The sequence below is a fragment of the Sander lucioperca genome, chromosome 4 (genome assembly GCF_008315115.2).
Source record: "Sander lucioperca isolate FBNREF2018 chromosome 4, SLUC_FBN_1.2, whole genome shotgun sequence".
NCBI lineage: Eukaryota > Metazoa > Chordata > Actinopteri > Perciformes > Percidae > Sander > Sander lucioperca.
Genome location: NC_050176.1, coordinates 45,616,743 through 45,642,106, shown reverse-complemented (window position 1 = coordinate 45,642,106; position 25,364 = coordinate 45,616,743). Strand labels below are relative to the sequence as shown.

Below are 25,364 nucleotides of genomic sequence, written 5' to 3'. Positions count from 1 at the left end.
GTTGATTCTCCATGTTGACATGTTGACTGATTTGGGTATATGGAAATAAATAAATTATATTTTCTTCAGTCTGCAGCATTGGTCTTGTGTAGTGTTTGGTGAATTGTATATTTGCACTTTCTCTGTGTACTTCATTTACAGTACTCTAATCACTAGCAACAGCAGTGTGTAACTGGTTCAAACTGAATTAAGTCAAATGACACATGTGTGTTTCATATGGTAACAAAATATGTTTTTTTATAAATTAGTGTATAGTTTTTTCAGGGTACAAGAGGCCGAAATAGGTTTTCTCAGGAGGGTGGCTGGTGTCTCCCTTAGAGATAGGGTGAGAAGCTCAGTCATCCGTGAGGAGCTCGGAGTAGAGCTGCTGCTCCTTCGCATCGAAAGGAGCCAGTTGAGGTGGTTTGGGCATCTGGTAAGGATGCCCCCTGGGCGTCTCCCTAGGGAGGTGTTCCAGGCACGTCCAGCTGGGAGGAGGCCTCGGGGAAGACCCAGGACTAGGTGGAGGGATTATATCTCCAACCTGGCCTGGGAACGCCTCGGGATCCCCCAGCTGGTTAATGTGGCTCGAGAAAGGGAAGTTTGGGGTCCCCTGCTGGAGCTGCTCCCCCCGCGACCCGTTACCGGATAAGCGGAAGAAGATGGATGGATGGATGTATAGTTTTTCCAAGAGTGTTTCATTATGCAAAGGGTCTGAAGTGTTCTGCTAATTGGGTGTGTGGTTGTGATAATTGTGTGTAGTGTTTCAAAAAAACGGTCCCTGCTTTCAAAATAGTGCTTAAGCAATCGAAAAAAACTGTAAGCAATCGTGTTTGCGTACGTGATGGCTGTGTTCCCCAGATTGGCTCATAGGTGTGGTCATTTGACAGTCAGTGCTAGTGTTTTGCAAATCACTGTGTGTATTGTTTAGCAAAAAGTGTGAGGCTGACATTGGGCTTATAGTGGTGCACATCTGGGCCAATGTTTTGCTCCTTAAGTGTAATTTTTTGAGATTTGTGTAATACTTTTGATTTCAATGTGTAAGCAATCGGCAAAAATTGTAAGCAAGCACAGAAGTGTCACAACTTGGAATAGCAGCTCTCTGCCGACGTGGACTGCTGTTGACTTTTAGCTGCTTCTAACGTAACATGATTGCTGGATATAACAAGCAAACTCTTCTTCAAAAGGTTGAAAAAAGGCGCTACTCTAACGCTGGCTTTTCCGTGTCTATCCTTCACAATAAAACTCACTCAAAGTATTTCACAAAGAGGACTTTCAATAAAAAGAGGGGGTGAGAGTCAGTGTCAGTGGGGAATGGAACCTTGTTAACGCGGCTGACTGCAGAGAGGAAGAAACAGATTTTATGGCGTGAGGTTTTAGTCCTAATGGACCCCAGCCTCCTGCCTTGGGCCGATTTCTTGGCCTGTGGTAGTGCTGCTTGTAGAATTCTCCAAAACCAAATAGTACTCCATAATTACAGAAGGACCCCAAACCATTTAATATGCATAGCCTACTACTGACCTACAGTGTACTTCTACATCAGAGGAAGACATTGTACTACTACATTTACCCAAGGGGGTAAGCTATCCTCCACAAAGCGTACCTCTTATGGAGCCTTTTTGTTGCTATCAAGCCATCACCTCCCGTTAGCATTCCATTAATTTTGGCGTCACTTTGACAACAAATAACTTTACATCTGAAGCGTTTAAGACTCTATTTGTCCATTGTTTATTTCTAAAGAAACATGATAATGTATAAAAGGCTCCATACCTTGTACCTCACGTTATGGCTCCGTAGCAGACGTTTTTATAAAAATAGGCTAACGATTGTGTCATCAGCACACAACTTACTGTCGCATATTAGAGGAATTACCGTATAGTACAGGAAAAGTTCGCAGGCAGTTTCGACTCACATTAGCTGTTTAAGTTTAATTACTAATGTTAACTAGCATTTTAGTTAGCAATAATTAGCCTGTGTCTATGTTATCTCCTTACATATACCTACGCTCTCCGTCTCTGCAAGATTGGGAATAATCAACCCAATAATTGAGATTTCTCATGGCACAGCTACCAGAAGACTTACAACTTTCAGAGAGGTTGCTCATGTCACATTTACGTCGTCTCTCTCAGTTGGAGGCTGCTCAGTAACGCTCAGCCATCACCGGAAAAGTGCTTCTAATAGACTTCACTCTTCTCCGTGGAAATCTACGGGGTCACATTGTCCATTTCTTTAACTGTCTATGCATTTACCTGACAGAGAACGTTGCAGATTCAGAATGTAATCACAAAATATCACAATGAAAATATGGAGTAATCAGACATTAGCATCATGGACTCATGGCAGTGTGAGCAGGCAGTTATGAGTGCTAATCAGCACATATCTGCATCAATCATCAACCACCAGACCTGGACTCTTGACCCGTGTGTGTGTGTGTGTGTGTGTGTGTGTGTGTGTGTGTTTGAATTGCCATGTTGCTGAAATGTGCTATACAAATAAAGCTGCCTTGCCTTGCCTTGCACATGCATTTTTTTGTCATTATTTAGCAGTGGTGGAAAAAGTATTCAGATCCTTTACTTCAGTAAAAGTACTAATACCACATTGTAAAATACTATGTTATAAGCAGAAGTCCTGCATTGAAAATATTACTTTAATAAAAGTATGCAAGTATCATCAAGAAAATGTACTTAACGTATTTAAAGTAAAAGTATTTGATGCAGAAAAATCCTCCCATTTTAGAAAGTGTAAAGGATCCAAACAGTTGTGTGTTTAATGGTCTAATCATTTCAGCTGAGTAATTATACTTAGTTACATTCCACCACTCTTATTTAGGTTCTTTTCTACAGGAGAGTTGTGTATGTGGGGAGAGAAGATGTATGTTTTTATCACAACTCTAAATGAAGAAATGTTTTACATCAGGAGGATGTCACAGACATAAAGTCAGAATCAGCTGATCCATACAACATACCAGTGTTCAGATCCTTTAGTAAAAGTACTAATACCACACTGTGAAAATACTCTGTTACAAGTACAAGTGCTGCATTTAAAATGTTACTCAAGTAGAAGTAAAAGAAAAGGTACTTAAAAGCATATTCACAAACATAATTGAAGAGTTTGACTCTGATTAATGGAAATATTGGCCTGTGTTGTCATTGAGTACCAGTACAATGGAATGCAGTTTAGCGTCTAACCTTTTAAATCTTTACATTCAAGAAGCTGAAAACGATCCAAATAGTTCTGTCAGTCAATTGATTAATCGGCTGATTGTTTCAGCTGTACTCGTACTATATAATATATAGATATATAGATATATTTGTGTAAAATAAATAATAAAATTCAATTTTAAATATCGTTAAAAAAAGTCAGTAGACTTAAAACTTAAAACACCTGTGGTGGAGGAGAAATTAGACTACAAACTAAACTACTTTTTGTTAACGGCTGTTGTAGAATAATTCTGATGATACACGTTACTCAGCATGTAAACATGTTGATTAATACATGATTTTATCTTCCAGGACCAAAAAACATCACAGTGGAAGGAGGGACTGATGTAATGTTACCCTGTTCTCTCAGCACCAAGGAGAACATTACTTCAAAACTGTTTGACTGGAGGAAAGTTTCTCAGAAAGATGATGGTCTGAAGGAGGTGTTCATGTATGCTGCAGGCATTCATTACAACAACGGTCGTCCAGGTCAGAGTGAAGAGTTCAAAGGTCGAGTCTCTCATTTTCCAGATGAACTGAAACATGGCAACGCCTCCATAATCATCAGAAATACAAAGATATCTGACAGTGGAGAATACACCTGTTATTTTCCAAAACTTCAGCCACCTCAAATATTCTACATTGGGCTTGTTGTTGGTGAGTACTGAAATAATTATGGTAGATGACAAATTTTACTACAAACTAAACTGCTGTATAAAATGTTTGCTTTTCTGCTTTAATAATTATTAATTGATAGCTCTGCATGTAAACATACTGATTAATACATGTTATTTATCTTCCAGAGCCTAAAGTCATCAAAGTGAAAGAAGGGAGTGATGTTACTTTACCCTGTTCCCTCAGCACCAAGGAGAACATTACTTCAAAACAGTTTGACTGGAAGAAAGTTGCTCAGAAAGATGATTGTCAGAAGGATTTGTTCTATTATAATGGAGGCATAAATCACAAAAACTGCTTTCCAGGTCAAGTCTCACATTTTCCAGATGAACTGAAACACGGCAACGCCTCCATAATCATCAGAAATACAAAGGTAACTGACAGTGGAGTCTACACCTGTGATTTTCCGAATCTTCAGCCACCTCAAACATTCAACATTAAGCTTGTTGTTGTTGGTGAGTACTTTCGTTAAACAGTTGAAGATTTCCTCTCATTTTCTGAAATTCTAGCAGTCTTTATACAACCTAATTTGTTTCAAGCACACTTCGACCTAACCCTAACCCAAAACCAGTCAGGTCTATGTATGAATCAGTTTTAGTGTGATAATATCACACAAGCACTCTAACATACGTTTTGATTTGCCTTTTAGATCAGATGTGGCACTGCAAAATAATTTCTTGAAGGAACTTGTTTTGGTGGAACATTTGCACCTCGCAAAAGAAAACGCCACCTACAATATTAAATGAAGTTAACTGTTGACACAATACAGTAACATGAACTATTTAAATTAGCTGATACATGGTTAAACCTCATTGGCTCTCACCACTGTATATCCGTGTGTACTTCGTCCACAGCAATCCCACCAATCGGTCCCAAAACGTCCCAGTTAGAGAGGAAATGCCGTAAACATATTCTTTGTAAATCTTTACAATCATTCCCTGAAAGAGCAGCAACACAGAGAGGGCGGAAGGCGATGGCCAAAGCCTGACATCTGGCATGTGAGCCACGTGCCAGATGTCAGGCTTCATCCTGGAAATATGAAAATATGGTTTTAATGATGTCGCTCGCTATCTAACACTCATATAATTTTGTTGACTAATTGATTAGTTCATTTAATCGACAGGTCTGTAAAACTGAGTTTCTCTACAAAGAATGATGCTAAAGCATCACTTTAGATCATCTGCTTACCAGAGATGTGCTCAGACGTTTCTTGTAAATAAGCCATTCAGCAGGAAAAACCATGTACTGAGATCATTCTTCTATGTGTTGGACTTCACTTAAAAGTGGAGACATTTATATGCCAACATCTCTTAAGTTTGTTCAAATGTTAATGATTTAAAGGGTTTATTTTTGGTACTTATTGTGCACTGGCCTCACTTTATTATAACAACTTGTTATATTGTTGTAGAACATAAAAACATTGCAGAACCAGAATCTGACTCATACTGGAAGAAGTTAAGGCTGCAACAACGCTGAAATGTGTAATTTAGGCTTAAAATGTGCTTTTCTGTTTCTCCCTCTCACACTGTTATAAACATTTTAAAGCAGGGAAGGGATGAAAAACACATCCCAGTCTTACATTTGAATGCTGTGATTCCATCCATCCATCCATCTTCGTCCGCTTATCTGGTCTCGGGTCGCGGGGGTAGCAGCTCCAGCAGGGGACCCCAAACTTCCCTTTCCCGAGCCACATTAACCAGCTCCGACTGGGGGATCCCGAGGCGTTCCCAGGCCAGGTTGGAGATATAATCCCTCCACCTAGTCCTGGGTCTTCCCCGAGGCCTCCTCCCAGCTGGACATGCCTGGAACACCTCCCTAGGGAGGCGCCCAGGGGGCATCCTTACCAGATGCCCGAACCACCTCAACTGGCTCCATTCGACGCGAAGGAGCAGCGGCTCTACTCCGAGCTCCTCACGGATGACTGAGCTTCTCAACCTATTTCTAAGGGAGACACCAGCCACCCTCCTGAGGAAACCCATTTCGGCCGCTTGTACCCTGGATCTCGTTCTTTCGGTCATGACCCAGCCTTCATGACCATAGGTGAGGTTAGGAACAAAAACTGACAGGTAGATCGAGAGCTTTGCCTTCTGGCTCAGCTCTCTTTTCGTCACAACGGTGCGATAAATTAAATGTAATACCGCACCCGCTGCTGCATAAATATTACAAACAGGATTGGTGACAAAGCGCAGCCCTGGCGGAGGCCAACTCTCACCTGAAACGAGTCCGACTTACTGCCGAGAACCCGGACACAGCTCTCGCTTTGGTCGTACAGAGATTGGATGGCCCTGAGAAGGAACCCCCTCATCCCATACTCCCGCAGCACCTCCCACAGTATCTCCCGGGGTACCCGGTCATACGCCTTCTCCAGATCCACAAAGCACATGTAGACCGGTTGGGCATACTCCCAGGCTCCCTCCAGGATCCTTGCGAGAGTAAAGATCTGACCCTCCTTTCCAGCACCTTGCAGTAGACTTTACCAGGGAGGCTGAGAAGTGTGATACCCCTATAATTGGCACACACCCTCTGGTCCCCCTTTTTGAAAAGGGGAACCACCACCCCGGTCTGCCACTCCTTAGGCGCCGTCCCAGACTTCCACGCAATGTTGAAGAGGCGTGTCAACCAAGACAACCCCTCCACACCCAGAGCTTTAAGCATTTCTGGACGGATCTCATCAATCCCTGGGGCTTTGCCACTGTGGAGTTGTTTAACTACCTCAGCAACTTCCACACACCCGCTGCTTTGCCTCTTTCACAGCAGAGGCTGCAGCCCTTTGGGCCCTTCGGTACCTTGCAACTGCCTCCGGAGTCCTCTGGGATAACATATCTCGGAAAGACTCCTTCTTCAGTCGGACGGCTTCCCTGACCACCGGTGTCCACCACGGTGTTCGTGGGTTACCGCCCCTTGAGACACCTAAGACCCTAAGACCACAGCTCCTCGCTGCAGCTTCAGCAATGGAAACTTTGAACATTGTCCACTCGGGTTCAATGCCCCCAGCCTCCACAGGGATGCACGAAAAGCTCCGCCGGAGGTGTGAGTTGAAGGTCTGTCGGACAGGGGCCTCCTCCAGACGTTCCCAATTTACCCGCACTACCCGTTTGAGCTTACCAGGTCTGTCCAGAGTCTTCCCCCACCCCCTGACCCAACTCACCACCAGATGCTGATCAGTTGACAGCTCTGCCCCTCTCTTCACCCGAGTGTCCAAAACATACGGCCTCAGATCAGATGAAACGATTATAAAATCGATTATTGACCTTTGGCCTAGGGTGCTCTGGTACCAAGTACACTTATGAGCATCCCTATGTTCGAACATGGTGTTCGTTATAGACAATCTATGACTAGCACAGAAGTCCAACAACAAACAACCACTCTGGTTTAGATCAGGGAGGCCGTTCCTCCCAATCACACCTCTCCATGTGTCTCCATCATTGCCCACGTGCGTGTTGAAGTCCCCCAGCAGAACTATGGAGTCCCCCACTGGAGCCCCATACAGGACTCCACTCAAGGTCTCCAAGAAGGCCGAATACTCCGAACTCTTGTTTGGTGCATATGCATAAACAACAGTCAGAGTTTTCCCCCCCACAACCCGCAGGCGTAGGGAGGCGACCGGGGTAAACTCCAACGTAGCGGCGCTCAGTCGGGGGCTTGTGAGTATCCCCACACCCGCCCGGCGCCTCACACCCTGGGCAACTCCAGAGAAGAAAAGAGTCCAACCCCTATCCAGGAGTATGGTTCCAGAACCGAGACTGTGCGTAGAGGTAAGCCCCACCAGATCTAACCGGTAGTGCTCCACCTCCCGCACCAGTTCCGGCTCCTTCCCCCACAGAGAGGTGACATTCCACATCCCCAGAGCCAGCGTCTGCTGCCCGGGTCTGTTCCGTCGAGGCCCCTGACCTTCACCGCCACCCGTGTGGCAGCGCACCCGACCCCAGCGGTTCCTCCCACAGGTGGTGGGCCCATGGGATGGAGAGATGGATGCCACGTAGCTTTTTCGGGCTGTGCCCGGCCGGGCTCCGTGGCAAACCCGGCCACCAGACGCTCGCTGACGAGCCCTCCATCTGGGCCTGGCTCCAGACGGGGGCCCCGGGCTTCCTCCGGGCAGGGTCACTCCATCTCTTCCTCGGTCACTCATAGGGTTTTTGAACCATTCTTTGTCTGGCCCCTCACCTGAGACCACTTTGCCTTGGGAGACCCTACCAGGAGCACAAAGCTCCAGACAACACAGCCCTCAGGTTCATAGGGACACACAAACCTCTCCACCACGATAAGGTGATGGTTCCCGGAGAGTGCTGCGATTGTCTTATATAATTTATATAATTATCTGTTTCATGTTCACAGGTGCAGCTTTAAAACCATCTGTTACAATATTTAATGCAACAGCAGACTCGGCGCTGCTGCAGTGTGAAGTTCACGGCAATCCAAAACCTAAAGTAGAGCTGCAGGACAGTGATGGAAACAACCTTCATGCTAAAGTAATACAGGACTCAGAAAGAGAAGGCAGCTTCTACATCACCCTCCAAACTACTGTGACCAAGACCGGCACCTATCGCTGTGTAGTCACACAGGAGGAAATCAAACATCAGATTTATGCTGAGACCTCTGTCCATATCAGTGGTGAGATTCTTCCTTGTGATATTTTAATTTTTAAATTGTTTTGTTTATGTGTTATTTATTTGCAAAATTTTATAGGCGGAAATGTGTGTGGCCTGTATCATGAGATTCACCTATATTCAGTTACTGGCATATACTGTATAATATTAATGGACAGAGCATGTGTGACGTCACCCATTGTTTGTGGAGATCTGCTATGAGTCGTTGAGTTTGCCGTTACGGGTGCAACCATCCTGGTTGCGGATGTGACGATTTTAGATGAGAGGGAGGAGTGAGGGAGGAGCCACGTTACATTACACACTTTCACTGGCAATCACATCATAGCCACGCCCTAAAACATCCCCTGCTTTATCGCATAACATTATATGCTTTAAAATCAACAAGACCATAATGCACAATATTAACATCATTCTGTATTGCAGAAGACGGTAATAAGGTAATAAATCAAGTGAGAAGTCGGTCACTTTCTCATAGACTTCTACAGAAACGATAGTTACATATTGTAACTCCAGATCCTACGAGTATAGGCAAAGCCTTCTAAGAGCTGTTTCAATCGGGTATATCCCTTCGCGCATGCGCAGTCATGAAGATTTCTTAGGTCTCTTACGTCCGCAGATACTGTATATTACAGTGGCGCGACCAGAGATCTGCTCCCAACATCAGCATTTTTCTTCAGCCAATGTTGGTAAAGTAGGTGGCATGAATCTTAGAAGGCTATGCCTATACTCATAGAATCTGGAATTACAATACGTAACTATCGTTCTATTTCATATAGGCTTTGCCCCCTAAGAGCTGTTGCTATTAGGCTAAGTGTGAAGCTGATGTAGTCAATGCCACCTGCAACACAGGGTCCACAAGCAGAACATAGACTAATTCATGAACAAGGTTTAATGAATCAAAACACAGTTTTCAGTGACAGCATCCTGAGAGAGACTTCTTTCTCTATTTTTCGCCCCAACAGCTGTTTTGCTTTGTTCTTTTTCTTTTCCATACTACTCTACTTCACTACTCGTATCTGCTCACTCAGCGCTCACGGCGCCCACCCGCTTTTTAACCATCGCTTTGGTGCCCCACATGGTGCGGCGCCCCTATGTGCCGCATATAGTGCATACCCACTTTTTGCGTCACTGCCTGAGATGACACGGTTGTTTCCAACACACTATCAAAACGAGGTGGAGGGCTGGTAAACTGGGGTGTATAGCCTTTTGTGATAAGCTTTGACAGCAATGCATTCCTGGGTAGCAAGTTTTTCCCACACTGCGTCCTGCTCCGAGAGCGGGCGCGCGCACATCCGTGTGTTGTCTGTTGCCATAGCAACAGAGAGTGCGCTGCTATGCTGGGGATGCATGGCGGGGCAGTCAATGAGTCAGAGCTCTCCCCATCCCGCCGCTGTTTACACAGAGAGGAGTGACTGGGCTCCGCCTCTGGCACCACATTTGTGCAAGGCGTCAGAGCCGTTATCTGAACTCGAGATAGCATGATAGCTTTTACACAGCGGTAAGAGCCGGGGGAAAGCTTTTAGTTAGTCGAGGGGTTTTTATGGTTGTTTGTTATGTTTTCTATTTGTATTTAAATGTTCTTGTATTTTAATTCATTGTATTATATTACATTTTATTGTGAAGCCCTTTGTGATTTTTATCTGTGAAAGGTGCTGTACAAATAAACTTTACTTACTTACTTGTGGTCTGTTGATCTTGTGCGGGTACCACTTTTAGTGTTACCCGCACTGTAGTGTTAAAAATAGTAATAAAAATAATAATAATACATTTTGAGCATATCACACACATCATTTTCTGCGTTCTGGTGAATTTATCTGCAAAAATATAGTACTTTTTCTGCCTGAATTTATGGTCAAAATGTCTTTATTTATGTAATGGAAATTATGAGGTTTTTGGGGAGTTGCACTGGCCAGTTTTGATTATTAGAGAGGTTGTAACCCCCATTAACTTTTTGTCTTCTGTTTCAGGGTCTCCCGCTGGATGGATTGTTGTTGTAGTTACTCTTCTTCTTATTCTTCTTCTTCTTGCTGGTGTTATAGCTGTGCTTGTATACAAGGGTAATAAAGGTAAGTTAAAATAATGAATTGTATCAACATATTCATGATGAGCAGATGAGAACAGATTATTTATATGAATCTCATGTTCAGAGTCTTTGCAGTTGTTTTATCTTCAGTCATGAATCATTGTGTTGGTATTTACACCAGAGTAGGATCAAGTCAGTTGGATTTTCTTTGATAAAACTATTATAGGATGTTATAATGTACTTAAGATGATATTATTGTATTCTTAATTCATTATTATTAACATGATGTATTATATTTGATGTGGGGTATGTAAATAATATAATACACTACAAGCTTAAGCGGTTAGAATATGTTGGTTGTGTTTAAAAAAATATGCAGAAATAATTATATTGAAGAAAAAACTAAACTGCTTGTAAAACTGCCTTTATGAAATTTAAATCTGCTTACAATTTTTTTTCTGCCTTAATAATTACTAACTGATGACGCTGCATGTACACATACTAATTAATACATGTTTTTATCTTCCAGAGCTAAGAGTCATCAAAGTGAAAGAAGGCAGTGATGTTAGGTTATCCTTTTCCCGCTGGCCCAAGAAGGACATTACATCAACAGAGTTTATCTGGAAAAAGGTTTCTCAGACAACTGATGATGATCAGATGGTGTTCCTGTATGATAATGGTGATCTTTACAGTGATGAGCGTCCAGGTCAGAGTGAGCAGTTCAAAGGTCGAGTCTCACATTTTCCAGATAAACTGAAACAAGGCAACGCCTCCATAATCATCAGAAATACAACGAGGGCTGACAGTGGAGAATACAGATGTATTTATCTAGATCTTCAGAATGCTCAAACATTCCACATTAAGCTTGATGTTGTTGGTGAGTACTTTGATGAACCAGTTAAAGATGTCCTCTCATTTAAGGACTGGAGCCTGGTCTCCACCTTGTTCTCTAGCTGCTGCATCTGAACAAACATGATGAAAACTTTGAACTCATTGATGGTGTCAGTTTCACATTTCTTAATGAAATATCAGCAGTCTGTAGTAGATTAAATCTGAGTGTGAACACTGCCTGATGATGCTGAGAGATGCATCTGCATTTTGGTTTGTTTTTGAAAGTAACCAACCAAAAAGTTAACTTTACTTTTATGCATAGTTTTTAATGTTTGTTTGAACTCTGGCCTCTAGTTTTACAGCCATATGTGTGAAGCCGAGAGTGAAAAGATGGGACTGCTTAAATTCATACGACAGGATGTTATAATGTACTCAAGATCATTTTATTCTAGTCTTAAAATGATTGAATAGATTTGATGTAGGGAATATTAATTGTATAATACATGACAAGCTTAAACAGTTAAAATATTTTGGTGGTGTTTACAAAAATATGCAGAAATAATTATGGAGGAGAAATTAGACTACAAACTAAACTGCTTGTAAAACTACCCTTTTATGGAATAATTCAATTTTTTTTCTGCCTTAATAATTACTCATTGATGACTCAGCATGTAAACATATTGATTAAGGCGAGACACTACAGGTGAATAGGCTAAAATTTTAAAATAATAGATATCTCCATGAAACTTCCTCAGTTGATTACTTACACAAGTATATAAAAAAAATGTATTACAAGTTTTTGAAATGTGTATGTTTAATTATGCAAATTATGCATTTTCTCATTAAATATGCGCGAATTATATATATATATATATATATATTATTATCAGGATATCTGCTTTCATTACCTTTACCTAGGAAATCAAAATATACTGTCCATAGCCTTAAAAAATCGATTTTCGCCATGTTTTTTTGCTTAAAATGTCACATAAATCAGGGCAGGAATGATTTATTAACAAATCCCTCTGTAAATATCTTCAGAATACTACTACATGTATAACTGGAAAGTTTGGTGTACATAGGTGCTACACAGGCTGAGATGTTTCTACTGGAGAATGACAAAAAACTCATTTTGAGAAAACGGCATTTAAAGATTTAAATAGTGGAATTTAATACATTTCTATTGGAAAAATTGCTCAAAAACAGAATAAATGCTCAGGCCCTTAGTGATAATAATATAGAATATTTCAAGCTCATAAAAATTGATTATTTAATAAAATGGCAGGCATATAAGGCCTACAACTACAGTAACTTAATGAATTAACATTGGCGTATCATGCACAAAGTTGCCGACAAAACCCACGCTGGACAGTTGTATGGACACAGAACAAGACCAACAGTAGCTGTAACAGCTTTTTTTAAATCTAATTGTCCATTCCAGCACCATATGTATTTTAGCTGTGCTTAGACTCTAGACTATGTTTTGCACTGGCAGCTGTGACGGCCTCAGCTTTCGAGATCCTGAGCATATCAGTTTCTCTCATTGAATTGACCGTCACATGTGCTCTGAAGCCACAACTTCTCCATAACAGAAAGCATGGCAGAGGCTCCTTCATCAAGGTGGAGATGGCCATACTTGCTGCTGCTCCAGCTTACTTTTCCCACAAAACAGTCCCCTCAGTCAGCTGATGGTGAAGATAACTAACCAGAACCAGTCCTCTCAGTCAGCTGATGGTGAAGATAACTAACCAGAACCAGTCCTCTCAGTCAGCTGATGGTGAAGATAACTAACCAGAACCAGTCCTCTCAGTCAGCTGATGGTGAAGATAACTAACCAGAACCAGTCCTCTCAGTCAGCTGATGGTGAAGATAACTAACCAGAACCAGTCCTCTCAGTCAGCTGATGGTGAAGATAACTAACCAGGCTCCCATCAGCACTGGTTCATAACACAACAGAACAAAACTAATTATGACTCATTCAAAAGACCAATATTTAGAACATTGGAGAAAGCAAACAAAGTAGTCTAAATTATTATTTGACAGATTATCTGCACACTGTCAGAGATACGAAGAAGAGACGGATCCTGACTAAATACAGGCTCAGTGACCACCAACTGGGTCAGACAGAGATACACTTCCTCCTCCACTGGGAAAAACTATCTTCACTAAGAGAATTACACTTTGAAAAAATAGCCAAAAAAAGTTAACACCAGAAGAGAAGCTGGTAGTTCTCCTAGGAGAGGTGACAGCAGCTCCACTAACAGCTACATATGGATCTGCCTGCTACAGCCTGAGGGACTCACACCACTTTAGGATCCCAAAATTACAGATCTGTTTAGTAGCCTATTATATAGTAATTATATTATACAAAACTGTATGTGAGAGAGAGAGAGAGCGTCTGATTACCTCCGCTGTCTGAACACTCCTGTTTTCTGAACGACAGTTTAAACATCGACGTACTATGTGAAGGCATTTCATCATCTGCTGTCTTAGTTTGTGATCCCCTGTGTCTTCTTGCTAATAACAACTGTTTTCGTCTTCTCTGAGGTGATTTTCGGCCGTTTTCGACGCACTTCTTTCAACATTTTGAGCTACCGCGGAAATGTCAGAGCGCGTCACGTGACCATTCTGAACGAATCACGTCGTCAGAAATTGGCATCAGCCAATGAGATTGCGCATTTTCAGTTAAATCCCCCCTTTTACTTTCACGATTGGTTGCTGATAAAAAGGAAATGACCATATTTGGATCCGACAGCATTGTACAGGAGAAAGAGAGCTTTCCAACGGTATATGTGACGACAGGGTGCAGACAGCGATCGCGGAGCAGCGGGATGATTTAGAACGCCAACTTTTGTTGAATTTAGGTGAAATCTACCGACGCAAACAGACAAAGTGTAGTAAAAAAAAGACCTAAATGTGTATTTAGGACTTTATTTCACCACAAGTCTGAAAGAAGACATGTTATTGAAGACAAATAGCCCAAAATCTCAAAATTGACCAGTGAAAAAAAAACGATGTTTTTGCCTGCCGTGTCTCGCCTTAATACATGTTTTTGTCTTTTGGGGCCAAAAGTCATCAAAGTGGAAGAAAGCAATGATGTTACTTTACCCTGTTCCCTCTGGACCAAGGAGGACATTCGGTCAACACGGTTTCTCTGGCATAAAGTTTCTCAGAACACTGATTCAGTTACTTTTGAGAAGGTGTTCCTGTATGATAAAGGTGATCTTTACAGTGACGAGCGTCCAGATCAGAGTGAGCAGTTCAAAGGTCGAGTCTCACATTTTCCAGATAAACTGGAACAAGGCAACGCCTCCATAATCATCAGGAATACGAGGAGGGCTGACAGTGGAGAATACATCTGTAGATTTCCATTCACTAACCCACCTCGAATATACCACATTAAGCTTGTTGTTGTTGGTGAGTACTTTGATTAAACAGTTAAAGATGTTGTTTGGGAGAATGTGTAAATGGGTTTTACTAGGTGTGCTAACAATTGCTTCAGGGTGTCGGGTCAGAACACTATTTCAATGTTCAGGTGAGAGTGTGGGGAGAAAGGAGATGCAGAGTCCAGGGCTGCGGTTGAGATGGTTCATGTAAACAAATAGGCAGAGATGGGGATTCGAGTCTGAGACTCGGACTCGAGTCGCACTTAAGTCGCACTAACAGCTGACTTCAGACTTGACTCGGACTCGACCCAAAAGACTTCAGACTTGACTTGCGACTCGACCCAAAAGACTTCAGACTCGAGCTTCGAGACTCGTCAACAACATGTTTTCATGCAATTATTGCTTTTTAAATCTAAATTTATTCATGTATTTCTATTTTCTTTTATTGGCGCATATACGTTGGGGAAACGTATGACGAGCCTCATGTCCCCTGCCCTTTGCCATAATGTGCAACGTAACGCATGCGTTATGCCTTATGTGCGCGCACTCACACATAAAAATACATTGACGATGGCAACACCAAGTCCTTCCGGAGTTGTGCCTGTTATCATTAGTTTGGCTTTCAATAACTTGGTAAACAGTGGCAGTAAGTGAACAGCTACATACAAGGTGTGTGGCACCAAGATAAAAGATGCCGGATCAACGTCAAACTTCATCAGGCATCTCAAAACGCACCCAAATAGGTCAGTCACTCACACGCTAATGTGAAAGAGACGTTACATTTAGCATCTATCATCACAGGTAACAAGCTAACCATCGCAAAGTGTTGTGCTAATGCTGGGAACAGGCACATTGTATCTTTATAGTTAGTAGTTGCTGAGGCTCAGACATCCATGGCGCACAGGAGGCGGGACCCACGGATCCATCTCCCCAGAAACAAACGCTGTGTTGGGAGGGCAAACTCATGTGATGCGTAATTGATCCCGTGGATGATTTGTAGGCTATGAAGTGAACAAGGTGTACCCGGTCCACCAAACACTGGGCCGTCTTGACTGTCTTAATTCTGCACATATTTCTGTTACTGTAGTCCTATTTACTATTTCATTATTTCATCCATGCGTGGCACAGCGGATCCGTGCTCACTGTCACCTGCCGTGGAGACGCTGGCCTCACTAACCTCTCCTCCTCTGAGTCGGATCTCCCTCGCGCTGGACACAGTTTTACTGAGCATACTAACACTTAGAAAATAAATAAATTGCATTATATCAGTGAGTTCAAACTGCTTATTGTGCGTTATTTGGACTGACACTGAGATGCATGTTGTTCTGTAACTGGTGTGGCGCTGCCACTATTCTCTTGATTTCCACTTCGACATTAGACATTTTTTTGTGTGAAAGAGACGCTACATTTAGCATATATCACCACAGGTAACAAGCTAACCATTGCAAAGTGTTGTGCTAATGCTGGGAACAGGCACATTGTATATTTATAGTTGTATCCATATGATGTGACAGCTTTAGGTTAATATTTCACCAGGTCAGAGGGCTAGAGGGATGTGTTAAGTAGACCCCATAAAGTTATCCTACAACTGATTTTGATACTGTACTGTATGGATGGTAGCTACAGGACATGCTTTGAATTCATAAGATTTAACAATACAGTGTTAGGGACAGATCAGATGGCCAGAGACTTGAGACTCGTGGCAAAAGACTTGAGACTTGACTTGAACTTGCCCCTCAAAGACTTGAGACTTGACTTGGACTTCCAAAAAATGACTTGTGAACATCTCTGCAAATAGGCTTGTGTTTCTGTGTGTGTGGTTCTGTAACAACAAAGCACAGCAATACAGACTGTTTAGAAATGATAATTACAGACCAATATCAAAAGCAAACCTAAGCTAAACGTAGCCATCTACAAATAGCATGCATAGAGCGATATAAATGGCGAACAATAATAACTAGAATGCAATGAGCTATCAGTTAAAGATTAGCAACACAAAGGCATTCGTGGAACCTATATAAATGACAGTCATAAGAATTTTAACAAGCATTTAAACAGAATAAGCTACCAAAATATTCAGTGCACAGCATAGAAACAATAGCTATTAGAATGTAAAACACAAACAGACTATTACAAGCTAGCGGCTAGCTCTGAATCCCATCGTTAGCTAACAGAAACCTAAATACATTCATGGCTAATATTAAACACTAACTGTGTGTAACCTAACACAGCAATTAAACTTACATTTCCATGGACTAGAAAAGAACTGTCCATCAGAAATCGCCGTAGTCTAAAGGTCCTGACACACTAACCCGATAATCGGCCGTCGGACAGTCTGGTGAGGTCAGTGACTCGAGTCTGTTCGGTGTGTTCCGTGCCGTCGTCCGTCAGAGGGGCCGTCGGCCTTCATTTTGGCTGATTTGACATGTAGAATCGGAAGGCGGGCACTGCCGGCAGTCGGACTCAAATCACCAATCTGATTGGTAGAATGCTAACCCGGAAACGAGGAGCGGGATGAGCGTGACTAGAGTCTCTCAAAATCTGACGAAAATCTTTTAAACTGACCTTTGTTGATCTGAAATAAAGACAGATTCAGCAACTGCATGGCCTATTTCTCGCTTAAAATGTTTTCAGAAACACGTTTCGGTGAACTATTTTAGTACAATATGAGATCGTATTCTGAACAAGCCGCCGTGATAGTCTGGCTTAGAATTTCCGGAGAAACCAGACCCACGTGACGTGTTCGTCCAATCAGCTGCCGGTTTTCATTTTTGGAAGACAATACAGATTAGCGCCGCCTGCTGTTATGGAGACGTATTACATCTCGTCGCTTTGGTGTGTTCCGAGGAACTTTTTTGACCAACTCAGGGAGACTGATCAGTCCAAATGCCTTTTCTGTCGAGAGTCGGCCGGCTGGTCCGTGTGTCAGGGGCTTAAAGTCAAGTCCAGCTGATGTCTGCTCCTCCGTGCTTCTCACTTGATGCTGTGTACAGGGGTGTCGTCAGTGTGGGCACACAGAGCGCACATGCAGAGCTCGTGATCAGGCACAGTGGATACACAATGGGAATGCATGCAGAGTGGCATGGCCTTTTTTACAGATGTCCTCTCATTTAAGGACTGGAGCCTGGTCTCCACCTTGTTATCTAGCTGCTGCATCTGAACAAACATGATGAAAACTTTGAACTCATCCATGGTGTCAGTTTCACATTTCTTAATGAAATATCAGCAGTCTGTAGTAGATTAAATCTGAGTGTTCACACTGCCTGATGTTACTGAGAGATGCACCTGCATTTTGGTTTTGTTTTCAAAAGTAATCAACAAAAAGTTAACTTTACTTTTATGCATATTTTTAAATGTTTGTTTGCACTCTGGCCTCTAGTTTTACAGCTATATCTGCTTAAAAATAAGGAGCTGTGTGCGTTCACATGACAGGATGTTATGATGTACTCAAGATAAATTTATTCTATTATTAAAATGATTGAATAGATTTGATGTAGGACTCTATTCTAATCACGCAGCGACACACACAGAGCAGTAGGTGTCTGTAAGTGCACCTGCTATTCTGGTTCATGTTTGTGTATTAACATTAACTTTATTTCCAAACACAAATAAATGCGTAATACATAATACTTTATTTTTTTTTTTTTCTTTTTTTTTTTGGAGGGGGCAAATCTGTGTCTATCAGCCATCAAAATAAATTATGTGTTAGCAGTTTGTGCAGCCTGAATATGATCAAGAAAGTTTGACTTAATTTTCTTTTAATATTGTTTTGTCTTTTTTCCTGCAGCTTCAAGTCGGAAAAAGAAACATCGTTCATTAATTATCTAATGAAGCTTTGATAATGTCTATGTTGCTGGAAACATTTATTTTGTCTTCAGTTATTTTACGCTTGTATTATATCACAATGTATAGGCTCATTGATTTTGTCTTGCAGTTCTAGTTGATTGTGTAACTGTGTGTAAGACTTGTACAGTATTCCTGTTCCAGAGGTGTGTAGAGCAGAGAGGACCAGATCAACATGATGATGCTCTTATAAGTCTTGTATTTTTGTATTCAGACCAAATTACAAAGTTTGCTGTGATGATGTGAAATGTGAAATATTGTGTAAAAATGGTCATTTCATTTAATACTTTTTTCCATTTTATAGTGTGTTTTATTACAGTTTTTAATATCAGCAGTTATGAATCTATCGCTGTGGTTTTCCCCACATTAACCTCAGTCTAAGTTCTGCTAGCGTCTGAAGAGGTATTTCTATTATTTTAGACATGTATTTTACTAGATGAGTCATATACTATGTTAAAGTCTACCATGATGCTGTATGTGTGTTCGTGAAAGAGGTTTTGCTGCAGTTTAATGACAGGAAATGGCTGTTAGAAATGTGCTGTGTTTAGGCACTTGGTCAAGAGGTTACGGAGAATGGAAGAGGAAGAATGAGACAGGAGTGGTCAGTCTTATCTGTAGCTGGAGTCAAACAGACATCCCGCCTGACTTGTGTTCATGAAGACAGCAATCCTCTCACATCCTGCTGGACGGAGGAAGGGGGACAGCCCATGGTGGATAAATAGACTTGTGACTTTTGAATACTTTTCTGATTTCCTGGCTGGTATCGTGACAGATTATGACAAGGTTTTAATTGCTGTTGATTTTAACATACATGTCTGCTGTCCTTCAAAACCACTTGCTAGAAACTTTTTAGATATGATTGATGCTTTTAATCTTTCACAACATGTTACTGGACCGACACAGGAATATGGCCACACATTAGATCTTGTTTTATCTCATGGGTTGCGTATTTCTAATATCCAAGTACATAATGCTGTTTTTTCTGATCACATGCCTGTCTTATTTGATCTTTCTCTGCCCTCTCATAGTCTCAAACTGCCTGCTCCTATGCACCTGTGTCATATGTTTAAGCCCTCCACTGCTGCTCAGTTTACTTCTGCTTTTATTAATATAACCCAGTCTGGTAGTAGTTATTTGGCTAACCTTGACACAGAACAATTACTTTCTTCCTCCCTTTCCACCTGTGCCGACATTCTTATCACTGTTGCTCCGCAAAAAGTTAGGTGCCTCAGATCTAAATCAGAGCCAAAAAGTGATCATCCGTCAAAAACAGATTGCAGTCCGTGGAAGCATGCGCAGCCTCTTAAATCTGTGTTGCCCGGATGTATTGGCCTTTTAAAGATATTTCTAAAGGTAAAAAGTTCTGGGTGGGATATAATCTGTCAGACATAACCGTTATGAATGTAATCAACTCATTTTTAGGCCGAATCCAATCTCATAAACAAGGTGGGACCTGCATTTCTTTTTGGTACGTGCATAAGTGCATTTTATGGGATGTATTGTCCAGAGCAATCCCAAACCAATTTGCTGTCCTAGGCAACATTTCAGCAGTTTGTGTTGCTTCGTCGCAGTTTATTAAGCTTTTCTTGTTACTATATAGACATTTTTGTCTCTTTTCTGGATTTTTGTAACTTTTTTCAACAGTTTTGTCGCTTTGTTAATGTTTTTGATGCTTTTTATTTGTCTTTTTTCTGCGTTTTGACGGTTTTTTTTGCGTTTGTTGAAATCTTTTATAGCCTACTGCCTACGCCACGGGCCGGCCCTGGTATTAGCCCTTTAAAAGGGTATTTCTACAGGTAAAACGTTCTGGGTGGGTTTTAATCCTTCAGACATAAACCACATGAAGAAATCAAGTTGTCAGGTGGTACGTGGAAAGATTTAGGAGTAGCTCAACTAATTTGAGAAAATACAAAATATTATGTCTTTAAACAAATATCTCCGCATATTAAATTATTGAATACAAAGTTTAAATCAATCGCTACCAGTTCAGTGATAACTAATGATAGAAAACAGTCAGCTTCACAAGTAGAAATAGCCTGTATATATACATTCCTAGATCTTTTCCCCCTGTAGGAAAGAGAGCAGAGAGTTAGCTCTATAACTCTATGGTCTATACATGTATAACTCTGAAAACAGCACTATATCAATATATCTTAGCAATCTAATAAGTGACAACAAGCTAGTAGGCTATGACTGTTTATTTTGATTTTAGAAAGTAGATTTTAAAGGACTCACGTCATTAACGTTTCTATTTGACATTTTACCCACCTCACAACATTATTGTTCTATAAGTTTGACTTTTAAATTCTCTACATCATCACCTACTGTAAGTTGAAGCGCACATTATCATGTTCCTGACAACACTGCATAATGGATTTATCTGTGGTTGTTTATGCGCATGAAGGTCAAAGTTGGACCTCCTTTTTGTTTCCCGCCATCACATGCAAACATTAGTATTTATGTTTTGATGTTGTGGGCGCGAGCCGGAGGTCAGGGTCGTAGTGTTGCAGCGCGAGGCGACAAGCAGAGCAAAATGGGTCGCTGTCTCGCGCTTTGTTCCGCACTCAATTGTCTCGGGGCTGCGCGTGAACCCTGAGACCTGCAGCTGTCTGGAGGACAGAAACGAAACGGAAGAAAGGATAGGTTTATACCGAGTCAAGAGACACAGCAACTGTTAAGAAATTCTGTTTTACATCTTAATGTCCCTCTCTCACAGTTTTTGGTGAGGCCTGGTAGGATTTTGTAGTGAAATCGTTCATGTTTTTCCTTATTGGTGTTTCAGTGACAGAGATATGACAGATTGAGGTGAAGGACAGTGCCTTCATCTCCACACCCATTCTCTCCGTTTTCCATCTGCAGGACATTTGATTTATTTTGTCTCGTCATTTTCACATAATTTCACCAAGTGTTAACATCTTGTGACGCTAAATCTGTTACATCACAACAGAAGAACAAATATATGTTTGGTGTATTAAGGCTATCTGACAAAAAGACCTCTTACTTCCAGCTCGAGCCCATGGGTTAGTTGAAATGTAAGTGGACGCAGTCATGCCTAACTATTATAATTTCACCCCAAACTTCCGCTATACTTTAAGCTTTGTGTAAAACTGGGATGTACAAATATTCACATAATAGCACTCAAATTTGTCATAACCTGTTTTTTGGTCACCTTTCTTTAGGGAAAAGTGATTTTTTTTATTTTTATGTATTTTATTTTTACGCATGTGTGTGAGCGTGTGCATTTGGTAAATGAAGGTGTGAAGAGGGACATGAAAGAGGGGCTTATCTGTCTTGTTCAGGCGAATGATAAAACCCACACAGGTGCAGGCAGTCTATGTGGAGTAAAACACTTTCGGTTGGTCTAAACTGACTGTAAAATTCTGTCTTCAGATATTTGCTTTTATAAAACGGAAGAGCCAAAGAGAGCACACATGTTCAGGAAATCTTGAATGCCATTGTTCTCTATGAGAACTAAACAAAACGGTGAGTATCAGTATGAGTGGAAATTTTCAGTTGGCAAATTAATATTTAAATGAAATGTTATGTTCACAGGTGTGTGTGTGTGTGTGTGTGTGTGTGTGTGTGTGTGTGTGTGTGTGTGTGTGTGTGTGCGTGCGTGTGTGTGTGTGTGTGTGTGTGTGTGTACGAACAATCGGAGCTGAGTACCGGAACTATCCGTTTTGTAGAAACACTTTGCACACATGCAGGGGGAGAAGACTGCACTATCCAACAGCAGAGCGGTGACGTTGAAAATGTAGCTCTGCGTATTGCACTTGCTCCAGTCTTTCAGTCCGTGCGTAACAAAGAGCACCGTGCGTAACAGGTGTATACTGACAGAGGAGGAGAGAAGTTTGGAGGAACTCTCATAAACGCTCTTTTGAAAGTTGCTGAAAGGTCACTGGACATAAATTCATTTAAGAAACAACTTTCTCTTGTTCTTAAGCTAATCAAATCAGAAGAGACCCTGCATGGGCATTACGCACACCATTTAATGTTACCTGCCTACATAGTTATCTTGTGTCCCAGAGGAAATGAATCTAACATAAAAGAGGGGGAGAGGAAGAGTAAGAGAAAGACAGAGAGAGGGAGGGTGGAGCGGGGGCGGGAAAGTTTAGTAAAGTGGAACTTGGTAACAGATGCGAGTGAGGGGGGCGCGGCCCTGCAGGGAAGGTTGGAGGTTGTATGTTGTGTGTATGTATGCTTGGCCGTGCAGGTGCGCGTGTATCAGTACGTGCACGTGAACGTGTTTGTGTGTGTGCAAGCTTGCAAAAGAACAGGACATGGGCGCACATTGAGAGAGCGGCTCTTTTACTCGGCGTGATCATTTCACGCTTCCCCCCGAAGTCTTTTTTCCACCTAAAGCGTTTAGTTGCAGCTGACTGAGCACTTGCAGGGAATGCAATAGGGAGCGGAAGGGTCGAATTATTTCAACCTACAACTCGCCCCAAAAGTACTGTAGGAAAAAAAAAAGAGAGGGAGTGGAGAAAACAGTGCCAGAGAGCGAGAGAGAGGGGGGTAAGAGAGAGGGAGAGAGAAAGGGAGAGGGGGACACTGGAAAAAAGTTTTTGTTCTTTTCCTTTTTTTCTCCTTTCATCGCCTCCCCCTGTTCTAACCGGGCAACATGGACCAGGGTCCCAAGAGTCCTGCACTGCGACTGGGGAGAGCAGGTAGGGTCGCACTGGCTCTCTCGAGCTTAATTTAACTTCTATGAAGAGTTGAACTTTAACAAGTTAAACACGATTTGGTGTTGTTTGTTAGTACACTTTTTTTTGCTAAACTTTTAAGTAACTTAGTTAAGTTGTGGAAGTTTGTTGTTGAAAGGTAAATTATTAGAAATGCTTCTTTTTTTAAACTTTTGTATGGTGGTTATGGAGTTATTAGAAGTAGCCTATTGTAAAGTGTTCTGAGTCATGTATGGCGAAAAATAGAAAAAGATGGAACCTTAACTCTTTTTAAAGTAGCCTATAGTTGCCTAATCAAAATGATCTGACGTTGGTGACTGTATGACTTTTGTAGGCCAGTGATGAAAGTTGAGAATGATTAGCTACTGTTACTGGAAAACCTTTTGCTGTCTTTAAAACAATTCCAACGAAAATGGTGTCTGGAGACTTTTGCAGTTTAAGATTTGTATTATATTTGCTAGTTTCAAATACGTTTTTTGATGTCATAATTTAATAATTATTGTTTTGTTTTTTACTCACAATTTTGGCACTGAACTTGTCGGTTTGGGTTGGCGTGTTAGTCTGTGCACCTGAGAGGGGCATTGATACCTTGATTGATCTTTATAATAAAAAAACATAAAATGTAGGTCAATCATCTTTTTTTTTTTTTTTTTTTTTAATGTGTGTTATGAGGACTGTGACCACTTGAGATGAAACGGATTGAAAGCTCGTAGTTTCTTGTTCGTGTTTTTGTGGACCAAAAGTTGAAGTTGCATTCCGGTTCAGTCAATAATAACTCTCTAAAGGAGTCTGGCTCGTTCCTGCGTATATCTCCATTACTTCATTCAACAGGTTCATCTCGTATAGACCTATTCATAAAACAGCGGGGTCTGGTACAGCAATGGATCAGGCCATCGACCTTGTTATGGCACCCAATGGTTATCACATCATTTCATATTGCTGCCCGCTGTGTCTGCATTGATAAAACGTCGTTTGTCATTAAGAAACGGTGGGCAGGTGAGACTTTCTGAAAGGGCGATGTGCTCGCTGCTTCGTGAAAAGCCTTTTCTAAAAAAAAAACCTGCTTTAGTGATGCTCCTTGTTGCCTGTTACAATATTGTAATGCATGGATAGCAGATGTTTCTGTGGTTTACGTACATGTGCAGACTGCATTTTGTGTTGTTTTTTTTTTTTTTTCATTTTATTTTTCACAATAAGAAAGTATATTCCGGTTTAAACACGTTCTCTCATAATAGAAATAAATTAGCTCGTGTCCGGCCTTCTATGGAAATTTGTCATCAAATAATGCCTGTGGTCTGTAAGACAAATAAAGCCCCTTTGCAGTCTTTTGTGGAGTGGGCCTTACCCCTGGTAAACGCTGAAAGCAATGGGATTTGTTGCAATTGGATAATAATCTTTTAACCACTGAGGAAATCAGAGTTTAGAGGAGGCCCTCCCCTGTTGGTGTGTAAAGTCTATAGGGCTCAGGCCAGGCCTATACCTACAGCCTCTCCATTTCCTCTCACTTCAAGAAACGTGCTCGGTGTACAAAGGAGAATCTGTGAGAATGAACGTGGATTTAATGAGACTCTCCTCTCTTCCCGCCCTGTAGGTTGGCCGTGCGTAAAAGTGCGTAGGCCGTCTCTTTCCAATAAGCGGGGCCGCCATTTCAGTCCCTGTCTGACGACCAAGTTTGGGTTCAATTCACAACGTTAAAACTGCGATCGTTTCACTTGTCACTGGTGCGAGGACGTGTAATCCTGGAGAAAATACTTTCCCTCGAAACATAAGTTTCGAAAGTTTATTATATGAGCGTAATTTTAAGTGGGGCAGTGGCTGAAGATACATTAATATTTTAATTAGGCCTAAGAGAAAAAATAGACGTATAGGTCACTTACTGTATCTGTTCTGCTCTTATATCTTTGATCCTGACCCTTATGATTTTTAATATATGTCTTATAAATATATACCATCTCCATTACAACAATAAAACCCCACACAACATTGGATTCCCTATGGTCAGATTCTCACTGAGACACCATTTAGGGTCCAGCTTTGGTACACATATAGGCTAACTGTGTCACCTTCAGCCAACCCTTTTATGTATGCATCCCTGCAGCTAATGACCAAACAGTATAAACCCTGACCTCCTGACTATT

General features: G+C 41.5%; 2 protein-coding genes and 1 long non-coding RNA gene across 4 annotated transcripts in view; all 3 read left to right on the top strand.

Moving 5' to 3' along the window:
- LOC116039312 (butyrophilin-like protein 1) overlaps positions 1-9,251 on the top strand; it is a 13,549-nt gene extending 4,298 nt beyond the window's left edge. The window contains exons 2-5 of the mRNA XM_036000618.1: positions 3,492-3,701; positions 4,172-4,309; positions 8,190-8,465; positions 9,238-9,251. Of these exons, the coding sequence (XP_035856511.1) occupies positions 3,492-3,701; positions 4,172-4,309; positions 8,190-8,465; positions 9,238-9,251 (638 nt within the window). The remainder of the gene's footprint in view (positions 1-3,491; positions 3,702-4,171; positions 4,310-8,189; positions 8,466-9,237) is intronic.
- A 1,853-nt stretch (positions 9,252-11,104) lies between these two features.
- LOC118494845 lies at positions 11,105-18,806 on the top strand. The gene is made up of 2 exons (XR_004897054.1): positions 11,105-11,361; positions 18,489-18,806. It is a non-coding gene; the product is annotated as an uncharacterized LOC118494845 (long non-coding RNA).
- Positions 18,807-22,760: 3,954 nt separating this feature from the next.
- pax5 (paired box 5) overlaps positions 22,761-25,364 on the top strand; it is a 58,719-nt gene continuing 56,115 nt past the window's right edge. Inside the window, exon 1 of one of the 2 annotated variants that reach the window (XM_031285912.2) lies at positions 22,761-23,211. In XM_031285912.2, the coding sequence (XP_031141772.1) occupies positions 23,166-23,211 (46 nt within the window). In that variant the 5' untranslated portion in view covers positions 22,761-23,165. The remainder of the gene's footprint in view (positions 23,212-25,364) is intronic. The other variant, XM_031285913.2, reaches the window with a different exon arrangement.